The sequence below is a fragment of the Cajanus cajan genome, chromosome 1, assembly GCF_000230855.2.
Source record: "Cajanus cajan strain Asha chromosome 1, NIPB_CcT2T_4, whole genome shotgun sequence".
Taxonomy (NCBI): Eukaryota; Viridiplantae; Streptophyta; class Magnoliopsida; order Fabales; family Fabaceae; genus Cajanus; species Cajanus cajan.
The window spans coordinates 21792629-21814133 of record NC_138517.1 but is presented as its reverse complement, the minus strand read 5'-3'; the positions used below and the strand labels follow the sequence as shown (position 1 = coordinate 21814133).

At 34.3% G+C, this 21505-nt stretch overlaps 1 protein-coding gene across 2 annotated transcripts; it reads right to left on the bottom strand.

Moving 5' to 3' along the window:
* Positions 1–229: 229 nt before the first annotated feature.
* Positions 230–2679, bottom strand: LOC109815036 (PyrD). Of its 2 annotated transcripts, none has more exons than XM_083076524.1 (2): positions 2521–2679; positions 230–742 (listed from the first exon to the last, which is right to left on the bottom strand). In XM_083076524.1, exon 2 carries the CDS (start codon positions 725–727, stop codon positions 422–424), a length of 306 nt encoding a protein of 101 aa, XP_082932650.1. In that variant the 5' UTR covers positions 728–742; positions 2521–2679; the 3' UTR covers positions 230–421. The 2 variants fall into 2 exon arrangements, with proteins under 2 accessions (XP_082932650.1, XP_082932657.1); XM_083076531.1 differs by lacking the exon at positions 2521–2679 and adding an exon at positions 826–2494.
* Between the last annotated feature and the right edge of the window lie 18826 nt (positions 2680–21505).

Sequence of the window (21505 nt, the reverse complement as noted above, 5' to 3'; positions counted from 1 at the left end):
TAAACTATTTTTTTTAATTAGGTTCCTAGACTTTTTTTTTTTAATAAAAAAAGTAAGTTCTTAGGGCTAATTTTTGGTGACTTAATACTATCAATGAAGCTAAATGAAGATTGAAGAATGATATGTGGAAATAGAGTGATGAAAAAGAAGTGCAAAAATGTGTTGGAGAATTCATTTGTAGTCAACCTTGATACTTGACATAAGCATACCTTTTAGACCAAAAGGAAAATGCCAAATAACGTAGAATCACACCGTAGAATTTTTTTGTGGCTACAAATGTTCGGACTCTTTTACAAGAAAACTAGAGAAAGAGATCAATTGCACCCATAACAAAATTCAAAGGGGCAAATATAGCAACACCATGCTATGAACTATCCCACGAGTGAAAATTCCCTAGTCTTATTCTATCTTATACTTTTGACTAGGACTCCATTGCAATTTCATCAAAATTCCAATTTCTTACTCGGTCCCTTGTCACGGCTCGGCTTCGAACAAGCCGCGGCGTGTTGTTACTTGAACTAGTAGGTTGTGGAGTCACTTTGGACGATGATGACGGTGGAAGAAAAGAGTGCAATGTAGAGGGTGGAAGAGATAATTTCCTGGTTAAGCAGGTTGCAACAGCATGACATCTTCCTTCATTTTCAGAACTTGAGACAGAGTAACTCCTGAAAGAGTGTGATGGTGAGGGACTATCCACACTATGGCACACAAGACATGCCAGACTCATTGTGACTCTTGCAACCTTCAGCAAAAAGTTGTGTCAGAAATAAGATCTGAGTGAAACAAAAGACACAAATGCAACTTTTACTAAGCATTGATTCTCACATTAGACTGAATCTGTGGTGCCTAGAGAGTGGGATGTAGCATGTAAAAGTATGGGAAGAAAGAATATCATAGTTAACACAATTTTGAATCATCTATCTTGACAGATTTGAGCTAAATAGAATCTCAGACACTAAAGAAGCATCACATAATGAAATTTCCTCACACCCAAATTCATCCCTTTCCTGTGAGAAAACTGTCAATTAGGTTCATCTAATCCAAAAGTGAAAACAGACTGAGCAACAAAACTCAGACACTATAATCTTGCAAGCATACTACTGTGCTAATTGCAAAAAACATCACATTGTTTCACCTTTGTAATTGTTTAATACATATCTGTCCTTCATTGAAAGCAATCACATTTAAACCCTAAGATATAACCTTAAGAGCATTAACAATGAAAATAAGATTACCAACTCTACTAATAGCACGAGGATGGGTTTGTGTGTGTTTTTAGTTTCTATTGTTTTAGCAACAACAAACAACTTTCGCACTTCCTTCTCAAAAGAATGCACTGCGTGAGTAAGAAATATTTGATCTTCTCAGTATGTCTCTGACACCATAGAAAAACAATGAAGCATCAAATATGATGATTATCAACCTCAGAATGCTTTTCCCTTAGGACCCTTACAGAATCACATATTTGATTATGTCAAAGGGCACATTTGGGGCCCTCATGTCTGGACAAGTAAAATATTTGGAAATTCAGAAAAGTAAAGACAGTCTTTTCCAAAACCAATCCCCACTTTCTACTGCCTCGATTTAGAAGACCATCAATACAGGATCATAATTCATGGACTCAGATTATGTCATGCTATTTTCTCACAATTACAAGAATTTTCAGCAGATTTTTCCTCTTCAATAGCTCATCCAGAAGGAGAATTCAGATACTTTCTATCTTAAAACAATAGAAAACCTCCAATGCATACATATATAGGTTGCATTCAAATCGGATGGAACAGTAAAAAGGAAGACAGGGAGAGAGAGTGTGGGAAGGAGGTTGGATGAAAAGTGACAAACAAAAGGTTAATAATTCTCAAAGGCTTCTAAAAAGGGTCAGACTCAGAGATTGATGAACCAAAAATTAGTTTGATGATTGATGACCAATCTTGTAGATGACTCATAATTCAAGCAATAAAAAAAATCCCAAACTCAAGCAGATCAAAATTATTCATTCATATATCTATTCAAAAATAAATCTAACCACTATCTTTTTTTCTTCCACTACATTCAAAACTACATCTACAACACCTATTACTCCACAAGTAGCAAGATGCTATCATTCCCAAATCCTCATTCACACACTTTCACTTAAACCACACCCCAACTCTTCATTCACAAATCTACAAGTCCTCATTCCTAAAAGCCCTCCTCTGAATCCCCACATCCAAATAACAGACAATACAAACCCCAAAACGAAGCTTAAAAATGAACACTTGATTTGAATCTCGAGGACTTGAACAAAAAAAAAATGCAAGTCCCATGACCCAAATCATTGAACTGACCCACAACCACAACATCACGCAAGCACCAAGCACAGGCTCAGCATGACGGGATCTGAGCAAAAACAACTCAAATTGAGAAGAATTCACAAAAGGGTATCGATTGAATCAGCAAGTTAGAACCCAAAATGAAGGAAAACTGAAGGAGCAGGGACAAAAAAATCATACAACAACAAGGTGGATTGAAGAAACTAACCTCGTATCTATGTGAGTTTGTTGCGTACAAAGGATTTGGGAAAAAATAGGTGAAGAGTGCAGAGAAAATGAAGAGAGAGAGAGATTGGTGGGACAAGATTCGATGAGGAGCGCACAGCAGAGTGGGGGACTACACGTGTAGTAAATTCCGTCGAACTTGTCAACAACTATGTAAATACAGATAAAGTCACAATGTTTAAGATAAATATAAATTATCGCATCAAGTACTCCACAATCCACATTCATCTCAATTAGGAAAAAGGTAATCAATCCATCGATTAATAGAGTAAAAATAAGTAGTGTACGATGGCGTCGTAAATTTCGGGGGATGAAGTGATTTGAGAGTAGACTAAGGGGGGTGTATTGGATTAGGATTTTAAAGGACTTTTTTAGTTAAAAAAAATCCTGCGGATTTTAAAAGACTTTGCAGGATTTTCATGACTTTTAAGATTTTGCAAGATTCTACAAGACTTAAAATCAGGATTTTAATGGATTCTGCAAGACTTTTAAATTAGGATTTTAATGGATTCTGTGGGATTTTGTGGAGTTTTGACATTTGATAAGATTTAAAAAAAATTATACATTCAAATTTAAAAAGAGTCAAAGATAAAAATAATAAAAAAAAAAATAATGTCTAGATAAATAATAATAATAATTCTCTATAATATTCTATCATCTTTTTATAGCATCCACTATCAATGGTAACAATTCATCGGAATCATCCTTAATCCAAGCTTCATAGTTTTCTTTCTCTTTTCATTTTTCTTTATTATTTCCTTGTGAATCTCCCATTTGAATTACTAAAACAATATATGTTAAAAAATAGTTATATAAATAATTACGGATAATAGACAAAATCAATAAAATTATATTATTATTTTTAGAAGCACACCATCATACAAGATCGAATATATTTTTGCTATCCAAATGGATCAAATACCTCAGTTATTATAAAAAAAAATGTAAAAACGAAAATATAGAAACATAAGATAATTTTTTATATAAAAAAATTAATATATTCGATACTGAAAAAATATTTAGATATATAATTTTTTTTATATAAACAGAAGTATTTAGATATAGAGAATATATATATATATATATATATATGATAATTTTTAACGATATTTATAAATATAAATTATTCTAACAAATATTTTAACAATATTTTCTTTTTTAAAAAATAAGTTAATGAAGGCATAAATCCTAAACCCTAAAAAATTAGATATTGCAATGTCTTATGTTAATTTTCTTTTTTTAAAATATAAAAAATCTTAATTTCATAATATAAAAATAAAAAGAAAAATTCATAGTAAAAAAAATAAAATAATTGTTGAGTCATAAAAGGAGGAGGGATAAGAGTAACAAATTCAAGGGAAAGAGAGAATTCGCAATTTTTATGCTAAGAGGGTTCTTCCCCCTACTAAGATCCATTTTTATCTCATTCTACTCACAAAAACCCTAACAAATTCATCTTTTATATATATATATATATATATATATATATATATTGTTGAGATTATGATATCAATTTCATCTTTCACCTTTTTCTTTTCTTAACGTGTGTCATAAAAAAAATTACCACTTAAAAGTTAAAATTTCAAGTATTTTTTTGTGTTATATAAAGGAACAAATTCAACTACATAGAATAAAATAAAGTAAGTCAATTAAAGAGAACGGACAGAAAAATAAAACAAGTCAATGACACTATCATTTACATATTAGAGTTTCACAAAATAGGAGAATGGTATGAGAATAGTATTATATATGAGCAATGAACAATAGTGTAGTATTATTAGTAGAGAAAAAATGGAGAAGACAGGAGCATAGAAAAAAAAGATGAAAAACTCACTTGAAAATTCTTAAAACACTTGAAAAATCATTTCAAACAATCCTTCAAAATCCGATGGGTTTGGATGGGATTGTTTTATGAATCTGGTATTTATAGATAACACTAGAAAGTCTTTCAAAATCCCTCTCACACAACAATCCTTTAAAATCCTTAAATTTTTGAATACCAATGGATTGTTTTTAAGTTGTAAAAAATCTCAAATGAATACCAGTGGATTTTAATGGACTCTTTAAAAAATCCTAAAAATCCAGATTGAATACCACTGGATTGTTTTTAAGTGACATAAAATCCTGATTGAATACCAATGGACTTTTTTACTCAAAAAAAGTCTTTTAAAATCCTACGAAATCCTAAACCAATACACCCCCCTAAGTAATTTTTGACTTACTCAAAAAGTTAAATTGATCATATTAGATTCCCTTACATCCAAGCTATGAAATTAAATAAATTTTTGAATTCAAAAGAATCATAAAACATAATGAAAATTATATTAAGAAAAATATCTCACAAACAATAAAAATACAGTATAATTTTTTTAAAATAATTTTTTAAGTTGATTTTTGATATGATTTTTATACAACTTTCTCTATATTTATTTATGACATCTTATTGTTTGAAATTTAGCTCTGTTCAATAATTTTTTATGCAGATAAATTTAATAAGATAATTTTCAAGTCTTAAATCAATAAAAGAATTTAAAATCACATTTCAACGTGGAAAATAATAAATACTTAAGAAGAATTACAAAGACCCAAATTAATCAAATAAAAGACCAAAGTATACATTTTAAAATATAAAGAACCAAAGTTTATCTTAAAAATAAAATAAAGGAGTAAAAGTATAATTTATTCTAATGAAAATATATGTGTGTGAGTAGGGATCAAATTACTCCAAAAGTAACTTTTGATAAAGTTACTTCACGAAATAACTCATGGTGTATGTTGAATTTCAACAATCCAACAATTAAATTAAAAAAAAATTTAATATATAAATCATGTTTATAAATTTTTTAAAAATTTGAAATCATATAATACTTCGTTATATAAGCTCAAATCGATGAATAAAATGATTTTATAATTATTTTTTAATTTGAATAAGAAAACGAAGTATCAAATAATTTTTATTTTAAAAAAATATTAAATTTCAATGATATAACTATTAAATTAAAAATTCTTATATATCTATATATATATATATATATATATGGGGGTTAGTATATGTTGATAACAAGTGTCAAAGTTGTTCAAGCTTCTAAACGTTTCTAAGGCCGTGGATTTTCCCCAAGGCTAAGGATTGGTGGATCTTCAAGCCAAAGAAAGATTTTGGAGCCATGATTCTTGAGAATCAAAGCCGAGGGAGTTTCTTCAACCTAGGGAGCTCATTTAAGGCAAAGGAAGCTTGATTGTAGCTTATATAGACTGTATAAGTGTAGAAGTGGTTGTAGCACCATGCTAGTGCGACACATTCTCGCTTAGCAAGTTGATTCTTGTTGGGTGAGCCTTCATAGGTTAAAGGCTAGAACCCAAATATTAAATTTTTCCTTAATGAACTAAATCTCACTCAACAATCTGGGCTTACTATTGGAAGCTTGCTTGACAAGCCATAGCTTGTCCAATGAGAATGGCCACTAAAGGTGATGAGTGTTAAGCAAGAGGTACTCACTCAACAAGAAGTGAACCACAAAATGTGGTGGCCATTGAGTAAAACGGGCTTGCACAATGAGGAGCCACAAAGGGTTAAGGGTGCTTAATGAGTTTGTTTTTGCTTAGCATGGAGCTATAAAGAGTTGAAGTCACTTAAAAAAATAATGTTTTAACTAGAAGGATTCCTAATGTTGTATGAGGTGTTCTTATATCCTAAGTGAGCTAGAAAGTCATGTATGAACCATAGATGGTGTATATAATATTTATGATGTATTGATTAGTGGTACCAAATTAATTTATATGAATGAGGAGCAATCCTCACCTTACAAGCCATTTTTTAAGGTTGAGTTGGTTTCAATGTAAGGAGATGTGGGTTATATGTCATTGATGATGGTGATGATTGTTAAATCAAAATCTTATTTTAAGACTATAAACAATCCCTTAAGTTTTAATGATAACAAACAAAAAAGATACTCTGTAAGCAAATGAAAGTATTCTTCAAAGATAAAATAGATTAGATGAAATATGAAGATAACACATATCATCTGTAAGATGACAAAAATTAGACAAAGCATATAGTCCGTCTGACTGACATTATATGAAAATTGTTATATATGACTGACATTGCATTTCATTTAATACGATATTCCTCAATAGACTAAGAAAAAATGAGCTTCGGAAGTCTTGAAGAACATTCATGAGGAAAAGGACAAAATAACTGTGAAAAGCCAAAAAGCAAGATCCCAGATAACACAGAAAAAAGACTGAAAAGGGTTGCTTTGCACCAACCCCAACTACTTTATGCTGACACTCTCTACTACAATCAAAAGTCGAAGGAAATGATGATAAGTGGTGGGCTAGATAAGAGGTACATGCATCCTAATAAGCATTTAATGCTCACATTAAATGCATCAACAATACTCTTTAAGATCAGATAGGAAGATAGATAAAGCAACACATGAAGAAATATGAACGTTGTTGCAACGATCATTTTCTCTAAAGCTACTATATAAGGATCAAGCCTTCAAACTACAAAAAAAAAGGGTGATAGACAAGATAGTATATACATTTACGAATAAAAATGATGTACATAAAATAACAACATTCATTGAGCAATTCATCTTGATCAAATATGCTGAGAACAAGCTAAACCACTACAAAGAAAATCTTATTTGCAAATCTTGTATCTAGTTCTTTGTAGTCTTTTTGTGCTATATTTTCATAGCAATCAAGTCTAAAAAAGATAAAGCTATATTTGTAACTCTTATCAAAATTATTTGTAAGGGTTAAGCTTGGAGAGGCTTGTGTAAAGAATACTTAGTGTTTGAGCTTGGAAAGGCTTGTGCAAAAGAATACTTAGTGGTTTCAGCCTAAAAAGGCTTATTGAAAGAATACTTATGTTTAAGCCTGGAGAGGCTTGTTTAAAGAATACTTGGTTTGAGATAGAAGTGGCTTGTGAAAGAATACTTGTATCTTGTTGAAGATAGTGGAACTCATTCTATTCGAATTGAGAATTAGACGTAGTCTTTAGGTTGGAGATGAACCAATATAAAACACCTGACTTCCGTTTAAAATCTCATCGACGTTGGAATGCTTGATAATCGAACTAAACCTCTATCAATGGTTTTGAAAAGTTTCATAGAGTCGTCATCGATATTTTGCTTAAAACATCGAAAAAAGAAAGGTTCTCACAAACAGAGTTGAGTACAGGGGTAAGTTACATGTAAGGAAAGTATCAGGCACCCCACAACCCCAAAAATTAGTACCCTATGACGTATTCATTAACAAAATAAAGCAGTGATTAACATTCTTATCCCATAAATTATGCACATATAGTAACTAGTTATCTACATTATGTTATATCCTAAGGAAAGCAGTAGATTAAAGGAATAAATAAAGCAGAGAGAGAGATTTCAGAACCTCCAAAGCAAGCTTTATAAAGGAGAAGAAGAGAAGTTGAAAGGAGCATTTTGGCTTCCTCCTCGCTCTATTGAAAGCCTCGTAGACACTCAGAAGATGCTAGAAGGAGCTAGAGAGAGTAGAAGACTCAAAATTTTGAAATTTGTGTGTCTATCTACATACAAGTGAATTAATGCTTAAATAGGGCTCAAGGGAGCAAAACAACCGTTCTCCCTTTGGAATGGCCATTCTTAGCCCAATTTTACAATATAAAACCCCTTTTGAACATCCATACTCCCCATGAGAACATCCATTTTGGTGCTTCATGGGAACGACCATTTTCATGACCAAAATGGTCGTTCTCAACCTTTTAGGCTTGATTCCATGCTTATAGGATTGATTCTTGATTGTTTGACCCTTGGAATATCAACTGGAGGCCTCCTAATCCTTCCTAAAGTGTTCTAGAGTCTTCAAGGTCCTTTGAGGGTCACTTATCTCACTTTAAAAGCTTCTTGTCTTTGGATTCTCATCTTGGACAAAAACTAGTGTCTACAACTGCCCCTCTTTACTTGTCCTTCAAATAGAAAAGACCCTACACTTTTTATTCCAAAGGCAAGTAAAGACGTAGATACATATCTATCCGGGTCTTAAGATCTCTAAATTTAGCAAATCCTTTGAAGGTTAAGTGTTTTGTACAACCGTCTCCAAGCTAGATATGGATATTGTTTCTTGGAAATACCTGCTAATGTCTTGTAGCTTGAGCAATTTGAGTTAATCTTTATCAAGCTTCTCCAAACTCATTAGGAATGTTGAGTATTTCTATACGTCCTCTCTAGGCTTACAAGGGGTTTGAGTATTCCTTGAGCTCAACCTCTCTAGGCTGGACAAGGATTAGTAGTTCTCGCCAACCGTTGAGTATTTCTATGCAACCTTTCTAGGCCTAAAAAGGGGTTGAGTATCAGCCTCTCCAAGCTGGACAAGTATTAGCGGTTCTTGCCGACCATTGAGCATTTATACCCGACATCTTCAACTCTACAAAAGGGTGAGTATTCTCTAAGCTCAGCCCCTCCAAGCTGGTCAACTATTAGTCATTCTTGTCGAATGTTGAGTATTTTTGCCTAGGCCTACAAAGGGGTGAGTATTCTCTGAGCTCAACCTCTTCAGGCTAGACAAGTATTAGCAGTTCTTACAGACTATTGAGTATTTCTACGCGGTCTCTCTAGGCCTACAAAGGAGTGAGTATTCTTTGAGCTCAACCTCTCGAAGTTGGACAAGTATTAACGGTTCTTACCAACCGCACAACCTCTCCAAGCCTACAAAGGGGTTGAGTATTCTCTAAGCTCAGTTTCTCTAGGTTGGAAAAGTATTAGCAATTCTTGCCAACCATTGAGTATTTCTGCATGGACCCTCTAGGCCTATAAAGGGGTGAGTATTCTCTAAGCTCAACCTCTCCAGGCTAGACAAGTATTAGCGGTTCTTACCAACTGTTGAGTATTTCTGTATAGCCTCTCTAGGCCTACAAAGGGGTGATGATTCTGTAAGCTCAACCTCTCTAGGCTGGATAAGTATTAGTGGTTCCTACCGACCGTTGAGTATTTCTATGCGGCCTCTCCAAGCATACAAAGGGGTTGAGTATTCTCTAAGCTTAGCCTCTCTAGGCTGGACAAGTATTAGTGGTTCTTGCCAACCATTGAGTATTTTTACATGGCCTCTCCAAGCTTGCAGATGGTTATTCTTAACCGAAATTCCTCTTGTGCTAGGCGAAAGAGTCCAACAAGGACAATGGTCTTAGAATTGCCCTTTTGTTGGGTACGATCCTAGTTGATACATTGGGGAAGGAGTGCTTTATGTAAGTTCTTCTAAACAAAGAAATTGATGCTGAAGATGCCTCTTGACCTTATGCGAGTGAGTCCAACAAGGATAATGTTTTAAAAGTTACCCTTATGTTAGGCAAGATCCCGATTGCTCCACTAGGGAAAAATATTTTTATGAGTTCTATCGAGCTAAGAAAATAATACTAAAGATGCCTCTTGACATTAGGCAAATGAGTCCAACAAGGATAATGATCTAGGAAATTGCCCCTAGTTTGATCCATCGGGGAAATTTTCCTTGAGCTCTGCTTAGTTGAGCAATTGGTGCTGAAGGTGCCTCTTGTCTTTAAGAAAGTGAGTCAAACAAGGACAATGCTTCTAGAAATTGCCCTTGGCTGGGCAAAATTTTGGCTGCTTCAATGGGGACAAATTACCTCTCTAGGCTTCATTAGGCATTCTTCATGGGACTTTTTAGGCTCCACTTGAAAAGTAAGCAAAGTATGCTAGGGAGATTTTGGCAAATAATGCCTATTGAGGAAGAATTTTTCTGGATGCCCCTAGATATCAGCTATTCTTGCCTCTTGATAGGTAGTTATCCAAGAAAGGATCATGCTATTTTGGTATGTAAGTATTATTGGCGAAGCCTCTTGAGGCTTAATTCCCATTAGGGATGATTTCGATGCTCGAGTATCCTTTACCTAAGGCCTCTTCAAGCTTGGTATAAATCTCTAAGGAGATAATAATCCCTGTTAGATTTTTGACAAGGAAGGACACTAGGGAACTAAACCCTTGTTGTTGAATTGTTGCGGGTTGCATCAATTGTCCCGTGGCGGAGGCTACTTGAGCCAAGTCACTGTTGAATCATGGCACTTGGGCTGCTGCGCTCTTAAGTAAAAAGAGTTGCGCCCTGACTATCAGCTATAGCTTTTGGCCTAGTGGTAAGCGCTCGATCCAACAATTGGTATCAGAGCCAAGGTCATGAGTTCGATACCCAGCGAGGCAATTGCTGAGGGGGAGATTGTTGCAGGTTGCATCAATTGTCCCGTGGTGGAGGCTACTTGAGCCAAGTCACTGTTGAATCATGGCGCTTAGGCTGCTGCGCTCTTAAGTAAAAAGAGTTGCGCCCTGACTATCAGCTATAGCTTTTGGCCTAGTGGTAAGCGCTCGATCCAACACCCTTGTTGTTGGATGACAATCAATGTCAAGTGCTTGACGGGGAGATCTGGATGCTCCAAGTGCTTGCTATGCTAGCCTCTTGCTAGGCTAATATCCGACTGGGAATTATCATGCTGAAAGTTCTCTCGAACTTGTTCATTCCTATAGGGAGATTTTTTCTGGCACTGTACCACTAAGAAGGTTATGCTTTAGCTAGTTTTACTAGAGAATGTACCTAACTGTCCAATAACCTTCTTGGATGATGTATCTTTTCTTTTCTTGCGAAATAAGGGCAGTCTGTGGCCCTAGTTTTGGATATTTTATTATCTAGTAGCTTAGTCGGTTGTTAGTCTTGTGTGACTCTGTGTTTATCTTTGTTTGTTATTGATTGTATCCGACAAGGAACTAAATTCTATTTTTCTAAGCTTTGACTTTTTGTACACGATGAAGCTTAGCCTTTTGTTGTGTATTTTTCCCTTTTCTTGCTAATTTATTTTTGGTTTTTTCTTGCTAAAAAAATTGAAGACAAAAATTGGAAGAAGCTAGCATTTTATTAATAAACATGGTTGCATACAAAAAGTGAAAAGTTTAACAAGAACAAAACTACAAGAAAGCAAAGCTAAAGCCTAGTTATTGGCCGGGTGATGGGAAGCGACGCCTCATCCACTTGAGCATCTGCTTGTGATTTTGCTAGATCTCTAGGCGATAGCAGTTTGCTACATCAAACTGCTACTCCATAGCATCAAACCTATGCTCCATGATGTTGAAACGAGCTTGATTAGCCACATGCATCTCCTCTATGTGGCGATAGAGGTCTCCCACATCTTCCTGATTCTATGATTTCTGCTCTAAAGACTCTCCTACTTTAACATCAAAATCAAAGTCGAAGAGATCAACAATAATCTCCCTTCTGAGGGTATAGCCATCTCCCTCTCGCTGGATCATCCTCATATTTAGCAGAGATGTAGCACTAATGAGCTTTGGGACTAGGTCCACATTGTTGCTTTCCTTAGTGACTCGATGAAATATGGCCAAGTGAGTGAGTAGAGATCCAACAAAGATGTAGCCCAAGCACCTCTCGGTGCCTTCCCTAACACCAAAGTCATCCACATGCCTCAGGAAGAAGGCACCAGGGTTACACTTCCAGCCTTGCCTCATGCAATAGAGAGAGAAAAGGTTGGCTTAAGTCATTGACCCATCGTTATCCCAATGTCCATAGATGGACCCCGCCATAAGCTTGTGGATGATCATCAGCCTTGACCGTTGGTTTGAATCATCAACCTTGACCATGCCTGGTCCATTTGTATTGAGGTATTCTCCTAAAGCTGAGATTGTACATTTTTGCCTTGCTTTACTTGTATGGGATATGATCCTTATCTTAGCTCCTCGGATCAAATGTTCCTAGAATTTGTTTTAGGACATTTCCATCCCTAACTATGAGTATTCACTGTGCATACTCTGTGTATCTCTCCAGCATTGGCTAAAGGCCATATAGGTCAAGAAGGAAGAGAAAGAAAATCATATACTAATTTTTCAAAAGGAAATTTAGAAAGGTTTTTCAAAAATAGTCTTTAGAAGAATGGGTTGCCTGGGTTAGCCGGTGTTTTAGGCTTGATAAGAGAGCACGCTAAGAGTAAGAAAATCATTTTCACGTTAGCTCAGTTCTATATCTTTGAAAATCAATCAATGACTTGGGATTATCTTTTTTAGCAGGTGATCCTCCCGAGCCGCCTTTCGATTTTCAGCTCAAGATGTTGCTTTCATGTCCTAACTTTTGCCTAAGTCACCCCTTTTGGGGGTTCCCTAGAAGAATTTTCTTTTGACCCTACCTTTTGCCTAGGTTACCCTCTTTCTAAGCTTCCTAGCAGGTCATGCCCTAATTTCTGCACAGCCCCCTTGATGGGTTTCCTGTCGGGCTTTTGCCTTTATTTTTATATTCTTAGACACTTGTCTTGTTTGGCTTTTTCTACAACATTTGTGAAACTATCACTTTATTATTTTATCTTTTTAAAGGGAAATGTCCCTTACTTTGAATTGGAAATTTATCTACAAGTCATGCAAAGACTATTGATTAATCATGTGCATTATATTTGATGTTAATGTGCTTCTAATGACAATCCTACTCTGAACATACTCGCTTATTCTAGGTTTATTAGTAGGGTCTAGAATATATATGAGAGAGAAAAAGTAAAGTAGAGATATGGCATTTAAAGCAACATTTTTTATTTACACGTGTCCATTTAATGTATCTCGAGGGCTTAGGCATGCCCTGAGTTTGTGATTCATACACAGACTAAAGAAGGGATAATGCCCCTTATAGAGGTTTGATCCACTTGACCACTAAAGCTATGTTTTTAGACATTTGAAAACCAACACTTTTGAAGATATGATGCAAAGAGAGACTTCTTAGCCTTTTCTCCCTTGAAGCAGTAGTTGGCTCATATCCCAACCCCTGTCTTCTTGTATTATCTTAGAAGTCGAGTAGCTCTATTACTCCTTGAGCATTTTTACCAAGCTCTTGTCCTGGCTGGTAACCTTTCTTGATTAGCATTTGTGCCACCAAGCTCCCATTATTAGAGATTTTTTCAACATGATCAATCTCTAATGCTTGAAACACGACTTCCAGGGTTTCCTCCATCGAATCAACATATGGAATAACTAGTGGCTTACTGATAAACATGTTTTCTTTAGCTTGCACCACTATCAGCCTATCATCCACCACGAACTTGACTTTTTGGTGGAGTGTGGAGGGTATAGCTTTAACCTGGTGAATCCATGGCTTTCCTAGGAGGCAACTATAAGTAGGAGTGATGTCCATCACTTGGAACTCAATGTTGAAAATAGTGGGTCCTATCTTAATAGACAAAGTGATTTCTCCCACTACCTCCTTTCTTGATCCGTCAAAGGCTCGAACTATCATGTTACTCGGGTACATTTAGATCCCTTTGGTAGATAGCTGGTTAAGTGTGCTCTTAAGTAGCATGTTTAAAGCGGACCCATTATCCACCAAGACCTTGGCAATGAGAAACTCTTTACACTTTACAGAGATGCGTAAAAGCTTGTTGTGGTTGGCTCCACCGACTGCAATTTCCTTGTTGGTAAAGGTTAAATGATCGTTTACCATGATGTTGTTTATGATCACTTCAAACTTTTCTTAGGAGATATTGTGCACAACGTAAGCTTCGTTCAAGACCTTTAATAAAGCTTGTTGTTGTGGTTTGGTGCTCATGATCAACGAAAGCAACATGATCTTTGTGGGTGTGCAATTCAGCTGATCAATGACGGAGTATTAACTCTACCTTATGTACTTAAGGAGCTTGTCCTTCTCCTCAAGTTCATTGCTTTCTTTCCCTCCTTCTTTTCCTTTTCCTCCGAGGTTTTAGCTTTCAATTCATTAGAAGTGTGGATTTGACCACTTCTAGTCATACCTCCGACCCTGATAACGTTCAATGAGTCTTCAACTAATTGGACTTTGATGTCGTAGACCCATGGCATGACCTTATTGTTGGCATATGGGAAAGGTCTCGATGTGTTGATCATTAATTATTTTGGCATTCCTTGCCCTTTTCCCACATTAATCGTTATTGGCTCAATTTTAGACGCATCCCAATCTTGTGTGTTAGGTTTATATTTAACTATCAGTGACTTTCGTTCCATTTTTTGATTGATTAATGTGCGTAGATTAGATTTATCTTTTTATTCTTAATTATTCAATTACTAGGAAGGCATATAATCTAAATGCATGCAATGTAGAATGCAATGATAGTTGAAAAGTGACAAACACCATTATATTGATTTATTTGTAAATGAATATCTCATACAATACTTTTCAACAGATTTTTGAAATATCGTAGAAGTCTGAAGAAGCCAACAGATGGCTGATGCACTCACAAATCATCTTCAGCTTCTACAACATGTCGCCTCAACGCCTCAGCTTGTGAGTGGACAGCTTGACTCATCTCATCACAAGTTGAATGTGCTTCCTTTGCCTTTTGTTGATGAAACTAGGTCATGATGCATAGTTCCTAAATCCCATTGAGAGCTTGATCCCTCTGAGCTGCAAGTTCTTTTAACTACTTATACCCTTATTTTCTCTTTGCTTTAGATCGGAGAGGGCGGTGGTCCATTGCTGGCAAACTTCCCACTATCTCTATGCCTCAAATTGGGTCTCTAATAAGTCCTCTTGCATTAGCTTCCTCAGTTGTACCTACACTTTGATCTTAGCTTCAAGATATGCTATCTTCTCTATAGCTTCTTGAAGTTGACCATTTGGCTCAGATCTCTATGTCTTCTTTGCGTGAGTGATCTCTTCATTTTTATCAACACACTTGTCTTTGAGCCGCTCAATTTCCATGTCTTTCTTTCTTGCATTTCCTTTCTAGACCATCTATAACAAGGAAGGATTCTTCATTCTTCTCTTCTAAGGCCTTTCCTTGAGCCTCAAGAATCTCCAACCTCTTGGTTAAGGCATCAACATGTGTTTGTTGACTGCTCTCTATTGTAGGGGCTAGTCCAATTGCACTAAGCACCCCTCACTGGCTTCTCCATCGGTCATAGTCATTTGAAGACGCTATCTTTGGCTTTCCCAACTCATTATCTCCAAAATAGATTGGTTTGTCCTAAACCCTCTTAATGACGCTTATCATGCTATGCTGTTTAGGGGAGTAAAGGAAACACAGTCCACCAAGCCCCTCAAATGTGGCAAAGTTGAGTCCTCAAAAGCTTCCTTAGTGCTAGCTTTGGGGAGTAGGCTATGCATCCTCTCATACCCATCAAAGGAATACTTGGGAAATCTCCACACCGGATTAAAACACTTCAAGAGTGGAACCATGCGACTCTCCATTTTGCCATTCCACTCCATTGCATGCTTCCTCGGGCATGGAATCTTGGAGAAGCTTCTCAAAGGATCAAACAACGCTCCCATATGGCCGTTAGCATAGAAGTGAGTGTATGCCCATACGAACAACATTAGGCAGCAACATCTCATGGTCATCCTTATCTTTTGGTTGCAAAGGTCAACTGAAAGCAGGGTGTCGACAAGAATGGTAAGTACGAGACTCTTTGCATGTATGTCCCATGCAAAGAAGGAGTCCATAGTGGCATGATCAATTACCCCGGCATGAAAGGGGAATAAAACTGTTCCAAACATGATCAATGCCAGAGTCTTATTGAAGCTTGACCAATCTTCACTATCAACCAAATTAACGAGATGATCTTCCAACAAGGTACGTTTCTAACCTCTAATTGCCCTATTTCCTTCCAAGGAAGATAGGTGGGGAGGCAATTTGATTAGGTTGGCCACTCTAGCAACGAAAATAAGATCTTCATTTATCGTATAGACCCTGACTAATTTGGGCTATCGTAGCATCTACTCATACTCCTCTAGAGTGGGTACTATGTCAAAATGTGGAAACTCAAAGCAATGTAGATTGGGTTTCCAGAAGTGCACCAAGATTCTTATGAAGGCCAAATCGACAAATATTCTCAAAAGGTCAAGAACCCGCCCATGTCGGAACCCAAAAAATTTTGATCTTATCCACAGATGGTTTGGACTTCCATTTGAAAATCTCATCGATTAGGGAATGCCTAGAGACCAAAATAATCCCTAACCAATGGTTTTTGAAAACAAAGGTTCGAAAAAGTTGTCACTGATATTTTACTCAAAACATCAGAAAAAGAAAAGGTTTTCAAAAGTTAATTATGGCCTTGACAACTAGAATCAAGTTCGAGGGTTGGTTACATGTAAGGAAGGTATTAGACACCCTACAACGTTCTAATTCGATACTCTATGACAATTTTAGCATAATAATAAATAATAATTTGAATACTTATCCCTTTTATTAATTATTTACAAGACAAAAATACATAGTATCTACATGGCTATTTATTTATTTATTGTATATAAGAAAAATAATGAATAAAATATTAAATAAAATGATAAATAAAATAATAAACAAAATAATAAAATAAATAAATAAAATAAATAAAAGAGAAGAATTTAGAACCTCTGAAGCAAATGTTTTATAAGGGAATCTTTCCAAATGCGTGTGGGACACGTTTTAACAGTCCTACACTCTACAAAAAGTCATACTATCACTCAGAGATTTATATAGAGAAAGAGGAAGCTATGCAGCTTGAGGTGTGTTTAATCCCTTGGCCAGACGTTTTGACAGTCCTTCGCTCTACAAAAAGTCATACTATCACTTAGAGATTTATATAGAGAAAGAGGAAGCTATGCAGCTTGAGGTGTGTTTAATCCCTTGGCCAGAGAGTTCCTTATATAGCCATCTAAGAGGCAAAAGCATAAGAAAATTGTTCGATGTGGGACTAACTCTTACAAAAAAATACAATATTTTTTTAGGCACCATGTAAGACCTCTAGAGAACTCGTTAATTATTAGATCATGCTAGTTCTTTTATGGTATCCTCATAATATATTGATATTCAAATTCAATGGTCGAATTGTTAAAATTAGGTTTGTAGTGAGAGATACTATCAAAGAAAATAACATACAGAAAGTTACACTCATCTAAATAAACTCAAACGTAACTCAAAACAAATATAAGAGGATAATCTACAACTCTTATGAAGACAAGAAATTCTAAAAAAAAATATCTACTTAGCTAAAAATTTCAAAAACCAAAACAGATATAATCAAGGGACTCATTCTTTAGTTAGGACATCTAGGTTTTATGTTAGCAACCATTTATTTGAGTACATTTTAATTTATATTTATGATATTAATATGAATGAAATGAAATCAATTTGTTTCTTTTAAAAAAATAAATGAGAGAAGATTCCTGATTATAAAATTTATTTTCACCATTTTATAATTGATATATTGAAAAGTTTTAAAAAGAGATAATTGAAAGAATTTCTCAATTTTAATAATTATATTTGATCTCTTTATTAATAATTATGAAATCTTTTTTTTTTATAAATAAAATACAGTAAATTCCCGTAAATGAGAAGGAATGCTCAGTTGTAATATTTTTTTTTCAACCTCATACTTCTAATATATTGAAAAGTTTATTTTAATAAGTTTTGAACATTAAAAAGTGTCTTAATTATTATATTTATAGATAACAAAATCATTATAATTTATTTGTGGGGTCGACATTTATAAATTTCGCAAGTAAAATAAAAGCAACGTATGTTTTGATTGATCTTCACACCTTAATATATTAGTTTTGATTCTTGTAGTCATAAGGATAATTAAATTTTTATATTACTATTTATTATTTAAAAATTTAAAAACAAAATCATCTAAATAATATGTACATTTTTTTTGATGGAATAATATGTACATTAAATCAATAATATGTATATCAAATCAAGTTATTGTCTTTATACATGTTGTCTTTATATATATGTTATAGTTTAGATATTTAAATAATTTATTAAATATTTATATAATTATAAAATTTTTAAATATGAATTATTGCCCGTGCGGGCCTACCCACTAGTTTGTATACATTTCTCTTTGTATGTAGGCCCAACAATTCTAAACACACACTTGATAATAAAGGGTTCTCAATTTGAGATTATGAAGGCTTTGAGAAATTAAGGTAATGTGCGAATTGTTGACTGAAGACTATCTGAAGTTAATTTGGATCAATTGGAAAGGTTGATCCATGCAAGCTTTTGGAGCATTCAAGACACAAATTTAAGGTTCTATAATTTAACGTTGAACCAGTATTAACAAATAATAACAAGACCAGCCACAAATTTAAGGTTCTCTAGTTTAACATTAAAATTATATACAAATTTTCAAATAAAATATTTTATAATAATTGAATCTAAGTTTTAACGATACATATCCATATTTACTAATACTTAAAGTTGATTATATTTTTTTAAGAAAAAATTGAAAGAATGTTTTAAAAAAAATTGGTTGGCCCGTTAAAATCCGATGATCGATTTTCAATTCTTTAACCGATTTTTTGTTACTGATTTTGTAATTCATTTGAATCGGTTAAATAAATGGTTCACCGATTTACAAAACATAGGCTTTACACATGATAGAAGGTGTTAAAATGATTAACAAGCCACCAGTACCACAATCCATGAATGAACGACCGTTCAATGGAAATGGAGAATGCTTGAAAAGCAATGTGAGTGCTCTCTCACTTGTTATCAGTATAAGTGTTTTTACTTTTTTTTTTTTTTTTAATTAGCTGTTATTTTTTTTTAATTCTTTTTCTATTTTATTATTTGTTCTATTCATAAGGATAAGGGAGTCTATATATACACCAGTCAGGACCATCTATTGTAATTGCAATTTTGATTCTTAATTCATATAAAAAGTATTATATCTCTTTGTTTTATCTGTAAATATTAAGATGATATCAAAGTTCTATCACAGAGCTTTGTTTTCTTTTTTATTCTTTCATTACATACCTAATAATATCAATTTCTTTCTCGATTTTAATTTACAATTGAGAATCGCAAATTAGAGCTATGCAGATTTCGCAACTAATCCACTAAATCTTTTGTTTCATCATCCAAGCGAGAATCTATCCTTGCTTCTTATGAATCCCCTTCTTGATGGAAAAAAAATTATCACATTTAGGCTAGAGCAATAATACTTGCTCTACAATCCAAGAATAAAGTGAAGTTTATTGATGGAAATATTTCTCCTCCATCAACCTTTATTCTTTATATGAGGCTTGGATTTAATGCAATACCATGGTTCTTTCATGGATTCAACACTCCATTTCAAAATCTATTATAAAGTCCATCATTTGGATAGATTGTGCATCAAAATTATGGAAAGATTTGCAAGATATATAGTTTTTCTTAGGGAGACATCTTTAGGATAGTAGAGATTCAAGAAGACTTGTATCATTTTCAACAAGGTAGTCTTGGAATATTTGAGTATTTCACACAACTCAAGATTATGTGGGATGAAGTAGAAAATTTCAAACTAATTCCAAAGTGTAAATGCTCTATTTCTTGTTCTTGTGGAGGTCATAAATCCATGCAAGGTGTTATCCATTTTCTAAAATGGCTCAATGAGCAATATTCACATGTGTGATCGCAAATCATGCTAATGGATCCATTGCCTTCCATTAATAAGGCATTTTCCTTAGTCATCCGACAAGAAAGAAAACTAAACTTGCTTTTAATTTCTAATAGTATTGGTGATTCTAAGGTTTTTGTCTTAAATTCTAATCCAATCCAATGTGTAACATCCCACTTTTCAAAATATATTAATAAAATATTTTCTAATTAATTAATTAGGAAATAAAATATTCTGAGTGGTTTGATAAGATAATATCTAGTAATTATCCTTTTAAATTCAAATATATGAGTAATTAGTTGAGTTTTTTACTAACAGACTAAACATATGTGTGGGAGTTAGGATTTTGTTTAATATATTAGTAGTGTTGGGTCTAGCTCAAATGCAATCTAATCATACTCTATGATCTAAAGAGAGAGGCGAACAAAAGGCAGCTAGAGAGGAACTCGAAGATTAGAATCTTGGAATTAGTGTTGATCAAGGTAAAGGGGAGTGAGAGCATTGTTCTAGGGTGTAAGGTAATTGTTGGGTATTAGGATTGATCCCCAATCCTTAGGTTATGCAAGCATGTGTATGGGTGAGGGATTAAACCCGAACCTAGTGTGATTTATTGTGTAATTAGATGTTCTAGATATGTTATAATCAAGTATTAATGTGGGAATTATAAAACTTGTATACGATTATGAATCTATAAGTGTTTGTGGGTTTCGAGGGGAACTCTAAGGATGTATCTAAAACCTTGAATAGGAGTGAATTTATAATATTGTAAATTGCATGACTAAAACGTGAATTAATTAGACTATAGGAACCCCCTTTAACAAATTAAAATTGTAGAAATCATAAGAGCCTTATATTTGAAAAATCGTGAATTATCCAAAAAAAACTTGTTTACTAATACTGCGTTGGGCGTGCGTAACACAAAATGATTGCAGCCTCAACCATGTTAGGTGTGGGCTTGACCTTGCTAATCGTGGAAGCTTGAAATGCTTGTGACATTATTTGTGACACCCTTACTACCCCAACACATGTATTGTAATAATGTTATTAAAACTAACGAATAAATTTTTCAACATTGGTAAAAAGGGTTTACATAAGATCTTCATAACTGTTCTTCAATATCCAAAATAATTGAAAATAAAACCTAAAAATTTATAAATTGTTTTCAAAATAATAAATACAACTTCAAATCCATATAAAAATCTATGTCCTAGAAATCCTCTGCCCCGATATCACAATATCAGAGCATACCCATAATTCAACTGTTGGCATTCTAGATGCCACTCATTGCCGGATCTTCCTCACCTAAAACATCCACAAATTGTACGGTGAGGAAAGAAAATATCTATATATAAAGCACACAAGGAAAATTTTTAACATAATCTCATCATAACTCATTACTTAATGAAATGTTTGCAAACATTTCAATATATCCTAACTCTATCAATCATGCATCATCTTCACGTCACAATTCGCAATCACACCAATCCATCACAAATCTTGCAATTAACACTGTGTTAAGGCTACGCCACATCTGACATAAGTGATACGTATTAATTGCCTCACACAACCCACACTATGCCAAGGTCATGCCGTCCTTGTAGCATC

What these genes read in the sequence shown, in the direction of transcription:
- LOC109815036 (XM_083076524.1), bottom strand. Translation starts at nt 727, where the DNA reads ATGAGTCTGGCATGTCTTGTGTGCCATAGTGTGGATAGTCCCTCACCA.